A 20,367-nucleotide genomic window follows, 5' to 3' on the forward strand; every position below is an offset into this window, starting at 1 on the left:
ATATTTTTTGTTGTGACCTGCTGTCATCAGTCAGTCAGGGTTATGGATGGGGAAGTGGGAATGCTGTTCTGGTGGGTTGCATGTGTGATCATGCAGCAAAATATCTTCGGAAGAACAGGTACTACTGACCACATAGTCTTAACACTGCCACTAATCTTTTGATTAAATGGTTTTTTCGCTATTAAAGCTAATCCTTACTTTACAGTGTATATGGAGAGCTGTCTGTATCATTCACTGTCCCCAAAGGCTTTACTGTTTCATAGTTCCCAACCCATTTAAGCATCAGCTATTTTTGTTTGTTTTTAACATTTACATAGTAATAATCTCTGTAGGTGGTGAGATGAACAATAAGAGAGAGAACATGAGGAGCAGAACTGGATAGCATGATGAATAAAACCATAAAGCTTTGTAAAAGGAGATTACGTCAATGCTGTTTAATTTGCTATCCATATTATAATTGGCCAAATTCATCCTTGATGTAGCTTGTTGGCTTCATGGAATTTACACCAGGGATGGATTGGCCCACCATCTGTTTGTGTGGGGTTTTAAAAAAAATGTTCTTGTACACTTTAACAATTTGTTATATTAATGTAGTAGAAAGGGATTACATTTTCCCCATCTTTATAACCAGAGATGCACCTGTGCTGCATTCTGTACCTTGGCATAGGTGTTCTGTGAGCTTCTAATGAAAATACCTGTTTTTATAGATAGGTGCAAGAGGACAGAATTAAGGTTACTATGAGAAGCTTAATTAAGTTTCTTGTATTTTATGCAACTGAAGTCTCAATCTTAATATTACACCAAGGTAGATAATGTATATAATTCAACTAAACCTGAATCTTGATTGAGAATGATCTACCTTGAACTGCCAATTATTTTTAAAGGCACTTTTGTAAAATATTTGATTAACTATCACTAATATTCCTTATCTACTGTGAGCAGTGTATCTCCTCCCTAACTAGGAACATTAACATTAAATATTGGATTTAGAAGCTAAGTACTTTTTAGGGAAATAGACTACCACAAACTTTTAATGTAAAGATTGGGCTGAAAGTTAACGGTCACGCATAATATATTTTAAACTAGAAAAGCCATAATAGTTCTGTATCTTTTAACATGGTGAATTGTCTATGGCAGTTTTAACTTGAACTGTGAGGCTTGTTTTCACTGCAGAAGCCCCAACTCTTTTGCAAGGTTCAAGAAAGGGTAGGATAAATTGAGAGGTTTTTTTTCTTTCTTGTTTTCACTGAGAACTTAGCGAAAGGAAAACCATCTGTCACTCTCTGAATATTCTACAGAGAGCTGTACTTTTGGTGAGTGAAATGAAATAAACCTAAAAGAGATGCCCTGCAGTACACTGTAGTAACAGGCTATTGTGAGAATAAGGAAAAGCAGTAGGGGCCTGGTGGAGCTTTTGGATACCATTGCTGCAGTACCAATGGAGAATGAGGTAGGTAGTTTGCCAGTCTAACTGTACTGTAAGGGGGAGCACACCTAACTTGCTGGACCCACACTAAAACCTGCTACTACAGGGATGGTAGGGGAAGAGAGCAGGCTTGGCCATTCACTCAGGAGGATGGGAGTGGGAGAGGGCCAGTTGTTCAACCTGTATAATAATAATGGAAGTGATGAGGATGGGGGTGGGAATTGCCACTGACACACCAGAAGACCTTGAAAGATGTGGGGGAAGTCAGGGGGAGGGTGGATGTTCTAAGTCTCAACCCAACTTTGCTTAAAACTTTCTGTACCAAGTTTCAGGAGGCTTATGCTAAACTGGTGTTGCTGTCATCAGTATGAATGGGGAAACAAAGAATTCTGAACTCAGGACCAGGCAAATAAGTGGATGAAGAAAGAGTTGTCAAATGTTTTCTTTAAAATGTCAGTGCATGTTCATGGCTAGTCTATATATAGCAGTGGTCTGGTAATACCCTGCAATCATAAACAAGGTTTAATTCATGTTGTTATTTTTTGCATCTTTCTTTCTAACGTTAAACTTGTACACAGATATAGGCCTCAAAGCACTTTAGCACATGGTTAACACAAAGGGGTACATCCTTAGGTGGTGTGGATCATTTTGCATTCCATTGTCCCATTCCATTACAGCATTTAAATGCTTGCGTAACATTAAGCACATGACAGTTTACATCAAAGCTATCCATAGGTAACTGAATAATTCTATTGACTTCAATGGGCTACTCATGTGCTTAAAGTTACACAAATGCTTAAATGCTATGCTGGAATGGGGTCACAGAATGCAAAAACTAAGACCTGATCTGAAAAGGTGCATTTATAATCTGAAATACCTTCAGTTTTGACATGTACGTGTTTATGGGGGTTGGGGAGAAATCAGTTAATTTTCTTGTGTACTGTGTTTTTCAAAGGGGAAAAATGGAAAGGGTTTTATTACAGTTTTTTAAAGATTTCAGTTTACTTCTTTATTGGAGCTCCCTTAGCTAAATAATCAGCTCCACAAAGAGGAAGAAGTTATTGAAGGAAGAAAGTATTTCAGACAATTCTATTTGCTTTTGTGCTAAACTTTGCATCTTCAACACATAGGGCAGCATTTATGCTATCTTGTAAATTGAGAGTTCATTCTTAGTAAAGATTTGGCTCAAATTTTGACCCATCTTTTGTTGTAATGAAGCTGACTTGCACAGAACTGTTAGTGAAAAACTATTATCGAGGTATAACTCATGGGCGGTTACGTATAACAGATGTCTGGATCCTTGCACAGAAATGTACCCCAGTGTTAATTTATTATATTCATTTATATCATTGAGTCAAATTATGCTGATCTGTCTAAATTTAACTGCTGTTAATTTGCCATTAAAAGGTAGCAGAATCACATTGATGCAAGTTAATTAAGCAGCTGTTTGGACCATTTGTATTTCAGAAATGTATTAATATATTCCCACACAAACTTAAATATTATTTTTATTTGCAGTCCATAAACTGGCTCAAATATCCTCACACAATATATCTTTTTAAGAACAACTGTATTTGCGCTTTTTACATTTGACATTGTCATAAAAATAATTTTTAAAAAATTCTGTGAAACCTAGGTTTGTCTACATGGTTAAAAAAATTAGGTTTAATACAAATTGTCCTTTTAGTTTATGAAATTCTTTGAAGAATGGTCTAACTCAGTTAATAAGTCTTACATTTCAGCATTTCAAGTCAGAGAAATACTTAGAAAGTCAAAAGAAAAGGAGTACTTGTGGCACCTTAGAGACTAACCAATTTATTTGAGCATAAGCTTTCGTGAGCTACAGCTCACTTCATCGTATGCATACCGTGGAAACTGCAGCAGACTTCATATATACACAGAGAATATGAAACAATACCTCCTCCCACCCCACTGTCCTGCTGGTAATAGCTTATCTAAAGTGATCATCAGGTGGGCCATTTCCAGCACAAATCCAGGTTTTCTCACCCTCCACCCCCCCACACAAATTCACTCTCCTGCTGGTGATAGCCCATCCAAAGTGACAACTCTTTACACAATGTGCATGACAATCAAGTTGGGCTATTTCCTGCACAAATCCAGGTTTTCTCACATCCCCCCACCCCCATACACACACAAACTCACTCTCCTGCTGGTAATAGCTCATCCAAACTGACCACTCTCCAAGTTTAAATCCAAGTTAAACCAGAACATCTGGGGGGGGGGGTAGGAAAAAACAAGTCTGTGTCCTCTTGTTTTTTCCTACCCCCCCCCCCCCCAGATGTTCTGGTTTAACTTGGATTTAAACTTGGAGAGTGGTCAGTTTGGATGAGCTATTACCAGCAGGAGAGTGAGTTTGTGTGTGTATGGGGGTGGGGGGATGTGAGAAAACCTGGATTTGTGCAGGAAATAGCCCAACTTGATTGTCATGCACATTGTGTAAAGAGTTGTCACTTTGGATGGGCTATCACCAGCAGGAGAGTGAATTTGTGTGGGGGGTGGAGGGTGAGAAAACCTGGATTTGTGCTGGAAATGGCCCACCTGATGATCACTTTAGATAAGCTATTACCAGCAGGACAGTGGGGTGGGAGGAGGTATTGTTTCATATTCTCTGTGTATATATGAAGTCTGCTGCAGTTTCCACGGTATGCATCCGATGAAGTGAGCTGTAGCTCACGAAAGCTTATGCTCAAATAAATTGGTTAGTCTCTAAGGTGCCACAAGTACTCCTTTTCTTTTTGCGAATACAGACTAACACGGCTGTTACTCTGAAACTTAGAAAGTCATCTTCCAGGGAAAGATAATTTAAAAAAAAGAGAGAGAACTGATTGGTATTAGAATAACAGTTCCATTCTTCTCTCAGTAAGATGTTTCTAATACAAAATTTATTGCAACCTTTAGTGGTGGAATTTCATGACAGGTTGTTGCTTTTGGCAACAGTCAATATATCTCAGGAATCCACAATGAAAAAGAATATCATTATCATCTAGGAGCACACTGAATAGCTTTCTTTCTCCAAATATTTGTTGTATAGGTGGTTGCACATGGATCTTGTAAGAGTAGTTCAAGGTTTGGCATATCAAATATGATGATGTGAAGCCATGAATGTGTTCAGAAAATAATGTCTTGTTTGTTAGCCACTATGAACCAAATTACATCTGCAATTATGGTAATAGTTTAAAGACAAAATGAACTGGGGCTAATTACCTTTACAAACATTATTGAAATAAGCAAAGAGCCTTTAATTGCCTGCTATTTTATTAATCCTCACACGCTGTCTGAAAAAGAGAGGTACCCAACTGACTGTAACCTCTTTGGTCTGATGCCCATGTTTGATATGGAGAAAAGGCTAATTAATGAAGTGATAGCTCTTAGTCTGGAGACGGGATTACCTCATTTTTGAATCCTATTTTGAAGGAGGACAAAGGCAGGTACAAGGTTCCTGTTCACATGAAAATTCACTCTAACACAGAAGGGCTGAGGGGGAAAAATCCTCCAACATGTGTCGCGGAGCTCATTGACAACTAATGTGGGTACTGGGAGGAGTAGCAGATTCTGCCTGCTGCTCCTCTTGCAATGGGTTTTTGGCTATGTGGGTCTACGCGATCTGTAGAGCCACTGAATGCAACCTGTTCTGTGGGTGACACACCCAATTTGTGCCTTTCTATGGTCCCCCACAGAGATCTCATATCCAAGCCATGCTGATTCCAATTATGTCAGTTCTCCAAATATTTGCCCATTCAAACAGTGAAACATACGATTTCCTTCCCAGACATGAAGAAGAGCTCTGTGTGGCACGAAAGCTTATCTCTTTCACCAACAGAAGTTGGTCCAATAAAAGATATCACCTCAGCTTTAGCAATTTCGAGGGGGTGGGGAAGTAGTCAAGAGTTTGTTTCAGTGTTTTCGTTAATATTTGATGGATATGAAAAACAGAAATCACTGCTACATTGGATGTTGAAAGTAAACAGTTTCTTTTGCTTGTACAGTAACTCACCTGCCACTGCCTCTTTGGGAGGAAATAGCTTATTGTCAACTGCCATGCTTATGTCATAGAAAACTTCCTCTTCGTCCCTGTCTGCATCAAACTGTTGGAAAGGGAGAAGGCAGTCAGACACTTCTGGACAGAATGAATTACTTAGATGAATGCTATTATATAATATGCAGTCCAATCCTAAACCATTAAAGTCAATGGGAATCTTTCAATTTCCTTCCTTTGAATCAAGCCCTTAAATATGATTCATTCCATTGCCAATTTGCCCATATTTCATAGACTGCAGTTAAAAAGAAGTTGAGTTGTTTTAAAAGACTGACATTTCCAAGATAAAACCTCAGAAAACAATATTAGTAATACATAGCACTATATCTGATGCTTTTTCTGCCATCCAAAGTATCTATGTGGAGACCGTGAAACTACAGATCACATGAATAGTTCTTATCACCTGATTTTTAGGGGGAAGCTGTAACAAAATACATTTAATTTGAAAGTCAAAATTGCTGAGCAACTTCTGAATTGTGGCTTAAACTAATCTTTTTAATATGTGTGCTGTTCTTTCAGAACTTCAGTGAGTTACTAGAAAAATGAAATACTTTTGAAAACTTACCTGTAATAAGTGGAGGAAGAAAAAGTTTCCTCTGTGTATTGCTATCTGATATCTGTACTATCCTGGGTAACATAAGTTAACAAAATCACATGGGGGTAGAAGTCCCCTTAAAATTGTGCAATAGCTTCTTGAGTTTGACTTTTTTCCTTCTCTCATTTACAAAATCCTTTGTCTCATTTACAATATCCTACCAAAGTTTGACTTCTGTTTTCCTACATCCTAGTCTCTGGTCTGTATCATGAGTTCTCTGTCCCAATCCATCATTTTACAGTTTTTTCTTGTTTCTGGTATTTATCACTGCACCATTCAACTAGATCATTTTTTTATTTATTGTTCCTACTTAATAAACTATGAATGCCTGCTTGAAGATGATTCATGTGTTTCTTTTATTGATTTGAATATGTTGCCAGTTGATTACCTTCAGTGTTCTTCATATTAATTGAACATGGAAATAAAGGGAAAATGTACATTTGGGTAAATTAAGCTGCCTTTTCTCCTCAACTGAAGCCAGGTATGTTTCCAAGAGAAAACTAAACACTCAGTGTAGACTTAGGGTTAAATCCATCTCCCACCCCCAATCCACCACAAATCATTCTAAGTTTCTGTTAAACCAAACAAGCTTTTGGCTGTCCTTATACAAAACTAAAATAAAAACCAGGTTACAGACGATGAACTGATCTTGTTCTGAGTGTTTATATACATCTTGAGCTCCTTTCTTGACTATCAGGCTTGGAGCAATTTTAATCATAAACTGGCTTCCTGGCACAATTTTCCACATTTCGGGGTAATTTTTCATCTCCAGACTAATGTGCCTTGTGATGCAGAATGAGCCTAAGGGGCAAATAGCCATACACTGATGAATTTGAGTTCATGAGCTTTCATGGGCTTGTCCTCTCAAGTCTGAAACTCTGCTGAACAGCATGATCCAGCTCTATAGTCAAAGTCTGTTTGTCTTGTTGTGTTTGGGGATCCAGGAGCGTGAGATTTCTTAGAGAGATTATGAAACTATTGATTTAGTATTAGTGATGCAAACAGCAATAGGACGTTTCGGTAAAAAGAATTAATCTTCTTATTTCTACACCTTGTGCTAGAAATAATTTATTACACTCTGTGTGAGAGAAGCCTGGCTGCTGCTGCAAAGGTGCGAACCGTTTTACAGCCTGATCTAAATGCTGGTTGGAGCTGGGCTGCAGAAAGTTGGCATTGGTGGAAATGTAGTTGTTCTTCCAATACTTATCATGTATATTGGTTAAGAATACAGTGTGATATTCAAGCATTTATTCAGAAAGTTGTTAAAGCCCTTAGCAAGCCCCTACTTCTAAAAAATCAGTTTCACCCTGTTTATTAGCCCTCATGGTCCTTCATGACAACTTGTATAGGACTCGCACTATACAAACTGTTTTGTATTTGTTGTTTGTGGAATTTCCTTTCAGCACCTAATAGTGGATTTAGAGGCAAAAAGGAATCAAAAGGAAGAATCTCTGAGGGCCATTCATCATAATAGGAATCAAGAGACAGAGATAGAATTTGTGCCTTGGAAACCCAGAGAAATAGTCCTGAAAATGGGGAAAGAATATGAAATTCTGGAGAAAGAATAAATCTAACAGATGAGATTCTGGGAGCAGAGAGAAACAGGACATGCTGGAGGGAGGCAGCTAAAACTTGAAGAACCAGTGCAGGAAGTCAAACTCTTCATAGCCACCTGGGTGTCTTCAGCATGCCTAGGATTCCACTGCCCTGTTCCTTTTAGTTTCTCCCTCTAAGGCCTCACAGAATGATGCTCACCTTTCTTCTAATCCTGTCTTGACTAGGATTTAAAGATTTAACTAAAACTCTAGTCAAGACAAGGAAGTTGCACTTCCTCATGTACGATGGTCAAATTGAAGCCTTAGGCATCCCCCACTCCCTTAGGTTTCAATTTCACCTGTTTAGCATGAGTTAAAGAATACTCCTTCCTTGTCTACCCTAGACTTTTAGAAGGTGTTAGTTAGATTAAGCAAGCTAACATGATCTATACCTATGATCTTTTACAGCCTAGTTGCGACAAGGCCCTAGTGCTGGAAGGTTGGACGTGAAGGTTTGTCTAAAATGTTCCCTGTGTGGGGATACTCTTAAGCCCAGCTGCTCCTGGAATTCAAGATGGGGTTGGTGACAAAGAGCACAATTTTCCCTCTGTGGCTGATTAGGTGTTTGTGATCCTTTAATAATTTTTAATCACTAACATAGGGCATTATATTTTCATAGGGCTTTACAAACACTAACTAAGGCTGCATCTACACTTTGAGCTGAGGGTGTAATTCCTAGCTCAACTAGATGTACTCACACTAGCTCCCATGGTGAGCTAGAGTTTTTAAAATAGAAGTGTAGCTGGGGTGGCATGGACAGGGGTGAGTGGTGAGACAGGCTAGCTGTCCCAAGTACATACCCACTGGGTCCAGGCAGTTCTGAACTCAGGGAGGCTGTCCTATGCTGCCATTCATCGCTGACCATGTTACTACAGCTACACTATTTGTGACACACTCGATGAGAGCTAGCAGAAGTATGTTTACTCAAGCCAGGAAATCACACTCCAAGTGTAGACATAGCCTAAGCTTCACAACATCGCTGTGAAAGTAGCTAATTTAATTATTATCCCCTTTTTACAGACGGGAAACCTGAGGCACACTGAAGTTAAATGATTTGTTCAAGACTGCACAGTGAGCCAGTGGCAAAGTCAGAATTAAAACGTGAGTTCTTGGCTCCTAGCTCCATCCTCAGCCCACTAGACAATACTACCGTCATGATTCTTTCTTTCACAAGTGGACTGTACCCCACTAAACCATACCTTTGACTTCTGTATTGGTTACTGCAGTGCAGTAGCCTAACCCTAACTCTAACCCTAACTTCAGATGCTACCTCTGGGACATAATATGCCTGTCCATCTTTTTAGACAGAATCATTCATGGGGAACATATCACATCAGTTCTTCAGGAGTTGCACTAACTTCCTATTGACCTTTGGGTGCAATTCAAATTGATTTGGATTTAGAGAGTCATGTATTTGGATCCCATCTCAGAGCTTGCCTCCTTCTCTGTATACCATGACAACAACTGAGGCAAGTGTGGTCTTCAGCCTTAAATTTAACAGTCTGTATAGTGGTGGCAATGCACTGTCCATGGAGAGTCCTTGACTTTGGAATTTAATAATCTAGCAGTGGTCGAGTGTATTGACCTTTAAAATGAATCCGTTCACTCCGGCCTTTTTCTAAGGCAGAATGGTGGACTTTTATATTTTGGGGCGATATCCTTTTTACGTTGTTTCATAGCAAAAACCAGTATATTTTGTTAGATTTTGTACATGCTACTCGAGACATTGTAGGGGGCACATTTTATAAATAAAAATAAACGTATGGCATATAAATCGGTGAATTGCTGTCAGACAGTCTAATTGCTGTCAACTTGGGCCGTGTCATGTTTGAACGGATGAAAGGCTCTGTATCCCAGTATTAACAATCCCTTGAGTAATCCAGTTTGCTGTGGAAAATTGCTAGATCTTTTTGAAACATTCTAAAGGTTTTCCAGAACTCAAAACATAGCTGCATTCTCTCATTCTGGGAAGACCAGATGTGTCTTTGCACTCTGAAGATCTAAGTGTAGAGTGAAATCCTCTTATTGCAAACCAAAGAAAATCAATTACTTGAACACTTGCACTTAATTAAGTTTCTCCCTTATGTTATAGGACTTGTAATGTCCTGAGCTGTGGGAAGGAAGGTAACTTCGATGGGGAGAATATTTTTGAAAGGAACAGAGATGTAGTTTTGTACTTCAGTGAATTATTACACATTTTTAAATTGCAATTCTTTGATAACTGCCAGGTACTTGAATAGAAAATAAGGGTGCTCAACTGGCCCTACTCAGTTTTAAACAATATCAAAACCCTTATGATTAAATATTTTTGACATTTCATCTCTAAATCTGTTGGATGTTTCTACCTATTGAAAATAGAATTGCTAATCACTGCAAGAACAAAAGTCTCTACTATGTGCGCAATCCAGTTCTCATCTTAAGAAAGAGAATTTCAGAGCCCAAACAGGATCTCTAAAAGGGTTGATTACTTGCATGTACTGCTAAATTGCCTCCCAACCTCCGTTGGTGGATGCAAAATATCCACAGTCAAAGCATAGGTTTTTATTTAACATATATTTATTCCATAAACAATAAATTTGCCCAAAGGTGGAGCACTAAGGTGAAGTTCTACTTTGAATAATTACTGTATAAAAATGGCACCTTTTTACTCAAGAGATCTGCGTTCAGAATCACATCTGCTTAATTTTGGCCCTGACCCTGCAATAAGCAATGTGGGATGGCACCCGTATGCCTGAACATGCTCCTGTATGCTCCTTTGACTTTGCTGGGGCTCCACAAGGGTGCATCAGTGTGCCCAATTGGAACTTACTGCAGGATGAAAGACTGTAACTAAATACTTTTAAATTGCCTTTTGCTCCTTTTATCCCCGGGGAAAAAATACAATTGAGAGAGAGATGGATGCAGTTCCTTTTTGTTTGTTATCAGCAGAACCGCATGCTAAATTTTAACCAGCCACACCTGTCTGATTCCCATTGAATTAGGTTGCACAGATGTGGCTGAGGACAAAATCTGATTTATGCAACCCTTATCGTGGATTTGTACTTTAAGCAAAAATATGCATCCTCTGAACAGAATAGTTTAAGACATCGCAATCATTATAATTCAGTAATGCTTATCATTTGCAAATTCATAAGTATTTTCCTTGGGTCAGGTCTTGATTTGAGCTCTGTGTAGCTCTAAAGCGTGTCTCTTCCACTAGCAGATGTTGGTCCAATCCAAGATATTACCTCATCTACCTTGTGTCTCTAAAATACATAGTTGGCTTTTGTGGGGGTTTTGGTTGTGGTTTTCAGTTCTTGCATATCTTCTACTAGTGTGGTCCAACAATCATAACAAGCTTTCAAAAGCAGGACATCCTACTCTTGGGCTAATTTTCTCATCATCTTTCAGCTGAGAAACACTGCCATATAATTAATACCACATATAAGATTTGCAGAGTAGGAATCAGGAAGCATGGTAGCAAGTGGTGGAATATATTCTGATTATGTAGACTTTTCAATTACTGACATAGTCAAAAAGTTAACGTATTGAATACTCTCTTTCTGATCAGGTTTTCCTTTGACAACATTAGAGGGAGAAATAAAAGTACTAATTTCAAAAGTGAAAGAAAGCTACAAAGACCATAGAAGATGAAACAGCAATGTGTCCTTCAGCTTCAATGTTTTTGTGTCTCATTCTGGAAAACAAGTTTCTGTGCACATATTTTAATCACATTTAAATATATAACATGTTGTTTGGGATGCTAACAGAAAAACTAGGCAATTCAGAGGATATCCCTATCTTGGCCACATTGAGCCTAGACACTGTATCACATATACATTCTTCTGAGTGTTCCACCAGAAAGCAGAAACCTAGACTAAGAGATATAGGGTCCTATAAGCAAAAGTTGAGGGGAGTGAGAGATGGACTTCATTATAGGGAGGACAGGAAGCTAGCTATATGGGGCCTTAGAAGGTGAAGGAGGAGAAAAATGTCAGAGTTGACTGTCAATCTTAATTCTCTCCCTTAAGGAGATACATGAAGACAAAACTGTCTGAGACTCAGAATTATCTTTTGTGCAGATTTTTTTTAATCCAGCACCAAATGGATTAGTTAAACCAACATGTTTAAACTGCATCCTTAATGCTGCACATGGGAAAAACCAATATTATCGGGAAAAGTTCTTTTGAAAATAAAATACAGGCGGGGGGTGTGATGAAATAATCTGGAGCTGTAATGCAAGCAGTAGCTGCTTAGGTGCTGAACAGTGCTCCATTTGCATGGCTTCTCCCTCTGTCACTGAAGAAACTTTGGAGCGTTTATAGTACCTATTCTGTGATTCCTCTGTTTAGTTAATGAATTCAATGATGTCATATTTCCACTGCTGCTGCTTACTCTCCAAACAAAGTTATATATAATATAATGTTGTATAAAGTTCAACACAGAAATACTAGCTGAGGAAATGTCTTCATTTAAGGGCTGATGCTGCCAACCTTTGTAGTGGCATAATCTATCTGTTACTGCCCAATTCTGCTCTCACTGCATTTAGAGGGACTCATGCCATTGACTTTGGTAGGAGCAAGTATAACCCATGCCTGCTTGGTTGGTGTGGCACTCTGTTCCCCTCTAGTGGCAGCTAGACCAGCTAGAGACTGATGAGCCTGCTACACCCTTAGATAACAGAGATGTGTCTTTTAGCTCATGCAGTCGAGAGAGGCTCATGTGTTAAGCTCCAGAAGTCCCTGGTTTGGTCCCGGACGACGACCAGGATCTGTTGGCATCACATAAGAGCAGGTATTTAAACTCCGCAGAGCTTTTTTTCAATTTGGTTTGCAGATATTTTGACTTTGTTGTTGACATCAATAGTTAGGAGAGAAATAGGCTAATAAGAGACATCCTCTTTACTATTTTCTTTTTGGTAGTACTGGATAAATAGTAACTGGCATTATAATGTATCCGGGGCAAAGTTTATGCCATAAACTGTGTATTCTGTTGGCTGATTTGATTGTGGTCCAGGATTATATATCAAATATCAGCATATTAGATTTTTGATAAATTGATGAATGATATTCTGAGGTCCTGTCTGCATGCCATAAGTAATCTTTCTAGGAAAAGCAGTTGTGCTGCTAGTCATCAGACACTCGATGAGCGTTTTTAAATATGTTCTCAGAGAATCCTATTCCAAAGAAGTGCTTTCATAAAGTTATATGCCACTTCAAAAAATTGTCTGTGCTTCTAAATAAGTGGGTTTAGGTGGCCAGTAATAATAAATGGAAGTTTGGCAGCATCCTGACTTAAAATAGGAAGAGAATGAGAATACAGTGTAGAGATCCAGTATTCTTTCCTCGTTAGCTAGTAGAAAACAAACATATCAAGGAAATTGCATGATTGCTTATGCTTTTGTATGAAGGTACAGTCATCCACTCTCACTGCCCCCTACAGGCTGATTTACAATGTGACACTGATGGTCTGTCTCAATGCAGTAGTTTATCTATGATGACACCCATGAAACAGGGAGATAATATTTTTTTCAAAAGTAGTGTACAAAAGAAGAACATAAAGGAGTCTCAGTACAGCAGACTTCAGGTCAGAGCAAGGCATAATGCTGCCCAGAGAGCCTACCAGATATAGAGAAATGGAAATAAATAAAACTTCAAGGAAAGAGGTGAAGTTGAATAAGTATTTGTAACTGCTGAAATCATTATATCATCTATTTTGGAACATGACTAATGGGAATGAAGAGAAAAAGCTGTGGCTCAGTTCATTGATATATGGCAATCTTCCCATCCATCTGAAAGTCTAATTGGATTACAGGGACTGGATGATGAATGCTCAAGTTGTTCATCTGGTAAGTAGGAAAAGCTGTAACAATAGCTATAATGCATAGATGAGTGTGCTTTCTGTCAGTTGTTGAAACAAATGTATGGCACATGGAGAAACAACGTGAATAGTATATATGAATGCTGTACAGAAATGCAAGCAAAAGCAACCTGTTGGAAAATAACGTTAATTAAAAGATTCACTTTTCAAAATCACATCAGAGTGGTTTCCATATTCTAGTAAAACATTAAATCCACCATAGGTATTTCCTACAGTCAATTGACTCTGTACTACTAAGTCTGTCTTGAGTATCAGAATCCAGGTATCTGCATATATTTACAGAATAAGGGGTTTTGTATGGAGAATACTAACTTTTGATGATTCTAAAGTGGAAGAGGAAGTGAAAATTGAGCTTTCTTATACCACTTTAATTTTGGAGGAGCTGCATTGTACAGATGTTGTTGTTCTATGGAAAGAAAAATGATTTTTAAAAATCAAGTCATTATTACAAAATCTAAAGGGACATACAGGTGACCTATAAAGATAAGTTACCAAATTCTAGAACCTTTACATCTCAGCAGCCCTCTATTTCCACGTTGTGGTACAGACAAGAGCAAGGTACGCTGAAAATCATATGTAGTGGAAATACAGGTAAATGCTTTATTAGTAATAATCTGGAAGTGACATACACAGCCATCATTTATAAAGTGGAAAAACCACACTAAGGCAGGTTGTTTTTCCCAAGGAAGGGAACAGTTTTGTTTACCCCCCACTCCAAATCCAAAAAACAGCGGCAGTGTGGACTCTGTTATTATCCTTTTGTCCCCTCCACAATTTAAAAGTCTAATAAACATCAAGATTTTAAAGTCACACTACATTACAGTCCCCTTATATCCTGGCATTTGTCAGTTTTGAAGCTATTTGTCACTTAATGCTCCAAGATAATAAATATAAAGAAACAAATTGCTTAATTTAAAGGTGCAGAATCTTCTTGGCCAATAAATAGGATTATAAAATGGAACATAATCTGATCACTCAATTAGTTTTAAGAGAGAGCTTGATAAATATTAGTGGGATTTTATGATAGGGATGATTGTGGGTGGGGGCAGGGCCTCCCTTGGTGGTTCCTTTTTATTCATGTTTTATGTTCCTAAAAATCTAATGCTTCAGGGCTTCAGACAGTCAATTTGCAGAGGACAGGAAGGGAGTCCCTTTGCCCAGCTCTCATGCATTCGGTTTGGTTTATTTTTTGGTTTTTGTTGATGACGGGAGAGAATCTTCTTTCTCTGAAGCTTCAGAGATTGCCACAGCTGGAGATGGATGTGATGAAAGTGGAAATTTTCTGTAGCCTTTTTGTGAACAATATGCATGTCAGTTGCCACATTTGGCCTGCGTGAACTGTCTTAACCTTTGCTAATCTAAGGACTTCCCAATGCTGTACTGCAGTTGATTATTAAAACCTACTCTGTTTTGAAAAGGATACATGCTGTAGCTGCAAATACTGACTGACATACATTGATCCCTGAAGGTGTGAAAAGTCTCTGAACAGGCATCTACCTTGGCTGGACTTGCTTTTCAGAGCTCACAATAAGAGACAGATATGTTGGAGTCTGAAGGCCTCTCTCTGTCTCATAGGTGTTAAGGCTACATGGCTCACCCTTGTGGAAAAATGTGACCCGTGGCATGCTAAAGGGATTACTCCCAGGGGAGTATTTAAAGGTTGGGGCTCCCATGCTCAGGGTCAGACTGATCACCATATTTGGGGTCCAGAAGGAATTTTTCCCCAGGTCAGATTGGCAGTGACCTTGTGTTTTTTTGTTCTGTTTTTGTTTTTTGCTTTGCTCTGCCAAGTGGGCATGGGTTACTTGCTAGGCTTATCTGAGTAGCTGATCAACAGCCTTGTCATAGTGTTTGCAGCATGACTTCAGCGGTTTAGGTGTGGTGGGGTCACCAAAGATAATGAACCTGGCCTGAATGAACTGCTCCAGCTGGCTCAAGATGCGGCTGGACTGTTCCAAAATGGGGGAGGCTCAGGCCAAGGCCTCCTCAGTGAGCAGGCTAATGATGAGCCCTCAGTCCTGGTCTGTGGGGAATGCTTGGGGACGTAGCAAGAAAAGGAGCCAGCATAGGCTTAGGAAACTCAGAACTGGACAAGATCACCATTAAATGTGTCTGGGAGCAGGGCCTTCAGCTCCTGGGAGGCTGGAGCCAGAGTTGTCAGTGAAGCCACCTGGGTTTGTAGGGCCACATTCTGCACCTGCAGGGTGGACACCTGCCTGCAAGTTCTGAACAGCCCCTATGAGTTCTGCCAGGGAAAAACTGGCCTCACTGGGGTCCATGCTAGTGAGGGGGGCCCTATCCTTTGTATTGGTCTGCTCAAATTTCTGCTGACAGGACTGTGAGTAGTCAGGCCTAGTGGTTTAAATGAGAGTTCGGCCTACCAGTTAGAACTGGGTCTAGGCTGCAGGGGCAGAGTCCAGAATGAGCCAAGGGCCAATACATGATAATCAGTCATAAGCCAGAGGCGGAGCTGAGGATTGAAGCCAGAAGCAAGAGAGGAACAGGGGCTGGAGTCAGAACAGGCAGAGGGCTGGAACTGGAGCAGGTTCAGAAACAAGGTCAGAGCAGGATAGGAATGGGGCAGGTGGTTGAAGCAGGACTGGAACAGAGGAGGAGCAGGGACTGGAAGGAGGCTGGAGCAAGGGCTTGGAAGCAAGAGCAGGACAAGTGCTGCTGCAGGCATGGTATATGTTGATCAGCTGTTGATCTGCTGTGGGAGCCAGGCTTATAAGCTGGGCTGCTAAACCAGCAACCATATCAGGTTCTATGGCAACTCTGCCAGTTCCAAGGCAGTGCAGCTGGGCTCACTGGTTTCCCAGTAGCCAAGTTAACTTGGGAGCAGGACACCAGCTGGTCTGGCCCCTGTTACTGACATACACAATCAGCTTTCCTCCAAAACTACTACCCCACAAACAGACACAAAACAAAACAACAAAGAACTCAAATTTGCTCATTTCTACAGCAAGTAGGGGGTGAAAAAAGGGATGGGCCTACTTAACTCTGTTCCAGACTTCCCAAAGATTGTGAGTATTTGGATTAGGGGTTTTGGTTTGGCCAATTTCTAATACGAAAATAGGGTAAATTCCAGACAGCTTCTGCATAGATGCAGGAAGAAAAGGGATGGCACAAGATGCTTCACACTGTCCATTTTTCAGCTGCCTGGGAGCCAGGATCCCACGGGGACAGTGTGTGTAATTCTTCTTGACAAGCCTATCTACTGTGCACCCCCTTCTCATGCACCTACACCACAAACTGGCCTATGATCAGCAGAGTAGATATCATAGAATCAGGACTGGAAGGGACCTGAGAGGTCATCTAGTCCAGTCCCCTGCACTCATAGCAGGACTAAGTATTATCTAGAGCATTCCTGACAGGTATTTGTCTAACCTGCTCTTAAAAATCTCCAATGATGGAGATTCCACAACCTCCCAAGGCAATTTATTCCAGTGCTTAACCACCCTGACAGTTAGGAAGTTTTTCCTAATGTCCAACCTAAACCTCCCTTGCTGCAATGTAAGCCCGTTGCTTCTTGTCCTATCCCCAGAGGTTAAGAAGAACAATTCTTCTCCCTCTTCCTTGTAACAACCTTTTATGTACTTGAAAACTGTTATCATGTCCCCTCTCAGTCTTCTCTTTTCCAGACTAAACAAACCCAATTTTTTCAGTCTTCCCTCATAGGTCATGTTTTCTAGACCTTTAATCATTTTTGTTGCTCTTTCTCCAGTTTGTCCAAATCTTTCCTGAAATGTGGTGCCCAGAAGTGGACACAATACTCCAGTTGAGGTCTAATCAGCATTGCTTACAACACTACTGCTAATACATCCCAGAATGATGTTTGCTTTGTTTTGCAACAGCGTTACACTGTTGACTCATATTTAGCTTGTGGTCCAATGACCCCCAGATCCCTTTCTGCAGTACTCCTTTCTAGGAAGTCATTTCCCATTTGTATTTGTGCAACTGATTTTTCCTTCCTAAATGGAGTACTTTGCATTTGTCCTTATTGAATTTCATCCTATTTACTTCAGACCATTTCTCCAGTTTGTCTAGATTGTTTTGAATTTTAAACCTATCCTCCAAAGCACTTGCAACCCCTCCCAGCTTGGTATCATCCGCAAACTTTATAAGTGAACGCTCTATTACCTAAATCATTGCAGGGTTGTATGGAATAACAACTTTGATAGATATGATTGGGAAGGAGTCATCCTTTATGCTTTGATTATGATAAGCAGCATCCTGAAGCTTCATACACCAATGGTTTTTAACTGTCAACAAATTTCATAAAAATGTATGTGCTTAATGCTGTATGGGAGGAAGAGAACTGATGGGGAAGACACCATACAATTATTAGACTTAGTAGGATGGAATATTGATAGACTTAGGGAGAGCTTGAACTGGGGATGGTAGGGGGAAAAGGGGAATCGATGCTTGATGGCATGTCAGGAGAAGGCCTAATGTATTTGTGTTGAGCTAACTGATGGGTTTTCAGGGGGGCTGGTGAAATTGGGAAGAGGGCTGTATAGAGGTTTTGAAATATATTCAAATTTAATGTAGATTTTGTAACTCTAAGATGCAAAGCCCATGTTTGAGAAGGCATTTGGGGAGAATTGAGATGGGTATAGAGAGATCTTAATTTTTGTCCAGAAAGAATATAGGGGATGGGAGGTTCTGAATTATAATATATGGTTGACCAGTGATTGTTATGTTGTGAAGGGTGAGGCATAATGTGTTGTTTTGGTTTTGTAATTATTTTGTATTTTTAATTAATACCAAAGGTGCCTAGAGTTTCATATAGGCATTCTTTTATGTTGTATTTATATCCAAATGTATTTTCCCCCTTTCTTCCATCCCTCCTCCCATCAATTTTTAACACAGTATTAAAGCATTACAAAAGTTTTAGGCTCTCTTTCCAGGCTGGCTAACCCTGCAGTAGATATACTGTTCTACTCTCTCCCACAACCGGAATTGAATTAGACAGTATAGGCAGGTTTGTTAGAGACAGTATTGTCTCGGACAAAACAACAACAAAAAAACCCAAAATGACATAACAAAAAATGACACCATAGCCTGTTTGCTCATTCTGGACACACGACCTACCAACAGACTTAGTAACTAGTAACTTTTCAGTATTCTAAGCATAGCCAGTTGCTTCCATATACAAACTCTCCCAGCACTGTACAGCTTGCATCTGTTGTAAACTTGCACAGGAAAAAGTGAGAGTGCTTTATAGGATGCATGTGGGATGTACCTGTCTTGCAGAAGGTATAGGAAAGCTAACCCTATCAAATGGTTTTGGGAATTAATTTAGAACAAGGAGGCATTTCACCACTTGCACAAGCATTGGATACACTAGTCTATTTTGAAATGACAACTCACAACACCAGTGTGTCATGTTTTTATATCCCACACTGGCAGAGTAATTTTCACTTCCTACTCTCCATTTCTGGAGGCAAGCTGCATTTCACAGAAGTAGTACAGTGCTGGCTGGCAGCAGGGCAACTTGTTATTGGAGCACTAGCATGGCAAATTGAATTACACTCTGGGTTAGGATGCCCCAGGACTTGCTTGTTGCTTGGCTCCTAACACTTTAGGAAAATGTCACACTTTAGGGAGAGATGGTCTGAGAGTCTTGTCTCTATTGGTGCTCACTCTAAAAATGGGGTGGGTTTTTTTTTAAGTGCATCTAAAAGTGGAGGGAAGGACTGTATTGGCTGGAGTCATGCATGGAGTGGCTAGATGCTGTTCAAACATCCTCTACCAGTGCACTCTGTCTTAACTGCAATACCGTTTGCTACTACAGTGCCAGAGCTGACATGATGCTGCAAATTATAAACCAACAGTATAAACTGTAGTATTCTGAGACACAGTCAAAGGCAACTAAAGTGCAGAACTGTGCAAAACATCCATGTGAAACCTACTAAAGTATGTCCTGGGTTGGTGGGTAGTTCCATTTAATCACCTCAGCTCATGCTCATGAAAGATCCAAAATCACAAACCTCTTTCCCCCCTACCCCCGAATTGCATTTCCTCACTCCCTGCAGCAACATTTCTCCTTCCTCAGCAAGCCCTGGGACTTCTCCTCCATCTTTGCCTCTGATGTGTTTGGGGGCTCAGTGACTTCCTCATTCTTCAGGGATCATTGGGTGGCTGCTCTCTGCCAGCAGGCTCTTTATGGGTTACCAAGTACAGGATGATAACCAGTTCATAGAGTGTCCTTTGCATATTTCCTTCATGCTGTACAGTGAGTAAGAACATGCTATAAGGTGGACAGAAAGCTGGCTAGATTGTCAGGCTCAACAGGTAGTGATCAATGGCTTGATGTCTAGTTGGCAGCCGGTATGAAGCGGAGTGCCCCAGGGGTCGGTCCTGGGGCCGGTTTTGTTCAACATCTTTATTAATGATCTGGATGATGGGATGAATTGCATCCTCAGCAAGTTTGCAGATGACACTAAACTGCGGGGAGAGGTAGATATGCTGGAGGGTAGGGATAGGGTCCAGACTGACCTAGACAAATTAGAGAATTGAGCCAAAAGAAATCTGATGAGGTTCAACAAGGACAAGTGCAGAGTCCTGCACTTAGGAAGGAAGAATCCCGTGCACCGCTACAGGCTGGGGACCGACTGGCTAAGCAGCAGTTCTGCAGAAAGGACCTGGGGATTACAGTGGACCAGAAGCTGGATATGAGTCAGCAGGATATGAGACTCCAGTGCCGAACAGAGGGGAATAATCACTTCCTTCACCGTTGGCTGTATTAGTAAGAGCATTGCCAGCAGATTGAGGGAAGTGATTATTCCCCTCTATTCGTCACTGGAGTCTTGCATCCAGTTTTGGTCCCCGC

The 20,367-nt window shown here is 40.2% G+C and overlaps 1 protein-coding gene across 1 annotated transcript in view; it reads right to left on the reverse strand.

The window, feature by feature from the left end:
* Positions 1-20,367, reverse strand: part of AK5 (adenylate kinase 5) — a 148,420-nt gene that overhangs the window by 68,766 nt on the left and 59,287 nt on the right. Inside the window, exon 7 of the mRNA XM_084637817.1 lies at positions 5,442-5,532. Within this exon, the coding sequence (XP_084493943.1) occupies positions 5,442-5,532 (91 nt within the window). The remainder of the gene's footprint in view (positions 1-5,441; positions 5,533-20,367) is intronic.

The sequence above is a fragment of the Lepidochelys olivacea genome (genome assembly GCF_965140295.1).
Source record: "Lepidochelys olivacea isolate rLepOli2 genome assembly, chromosome: 8".
Lineage (NCBI taxonomy): Eukaryota > Metazoa > Chordata > Testudines > Cheloniidae > Lepidochelys > Lepidochelys olivacea.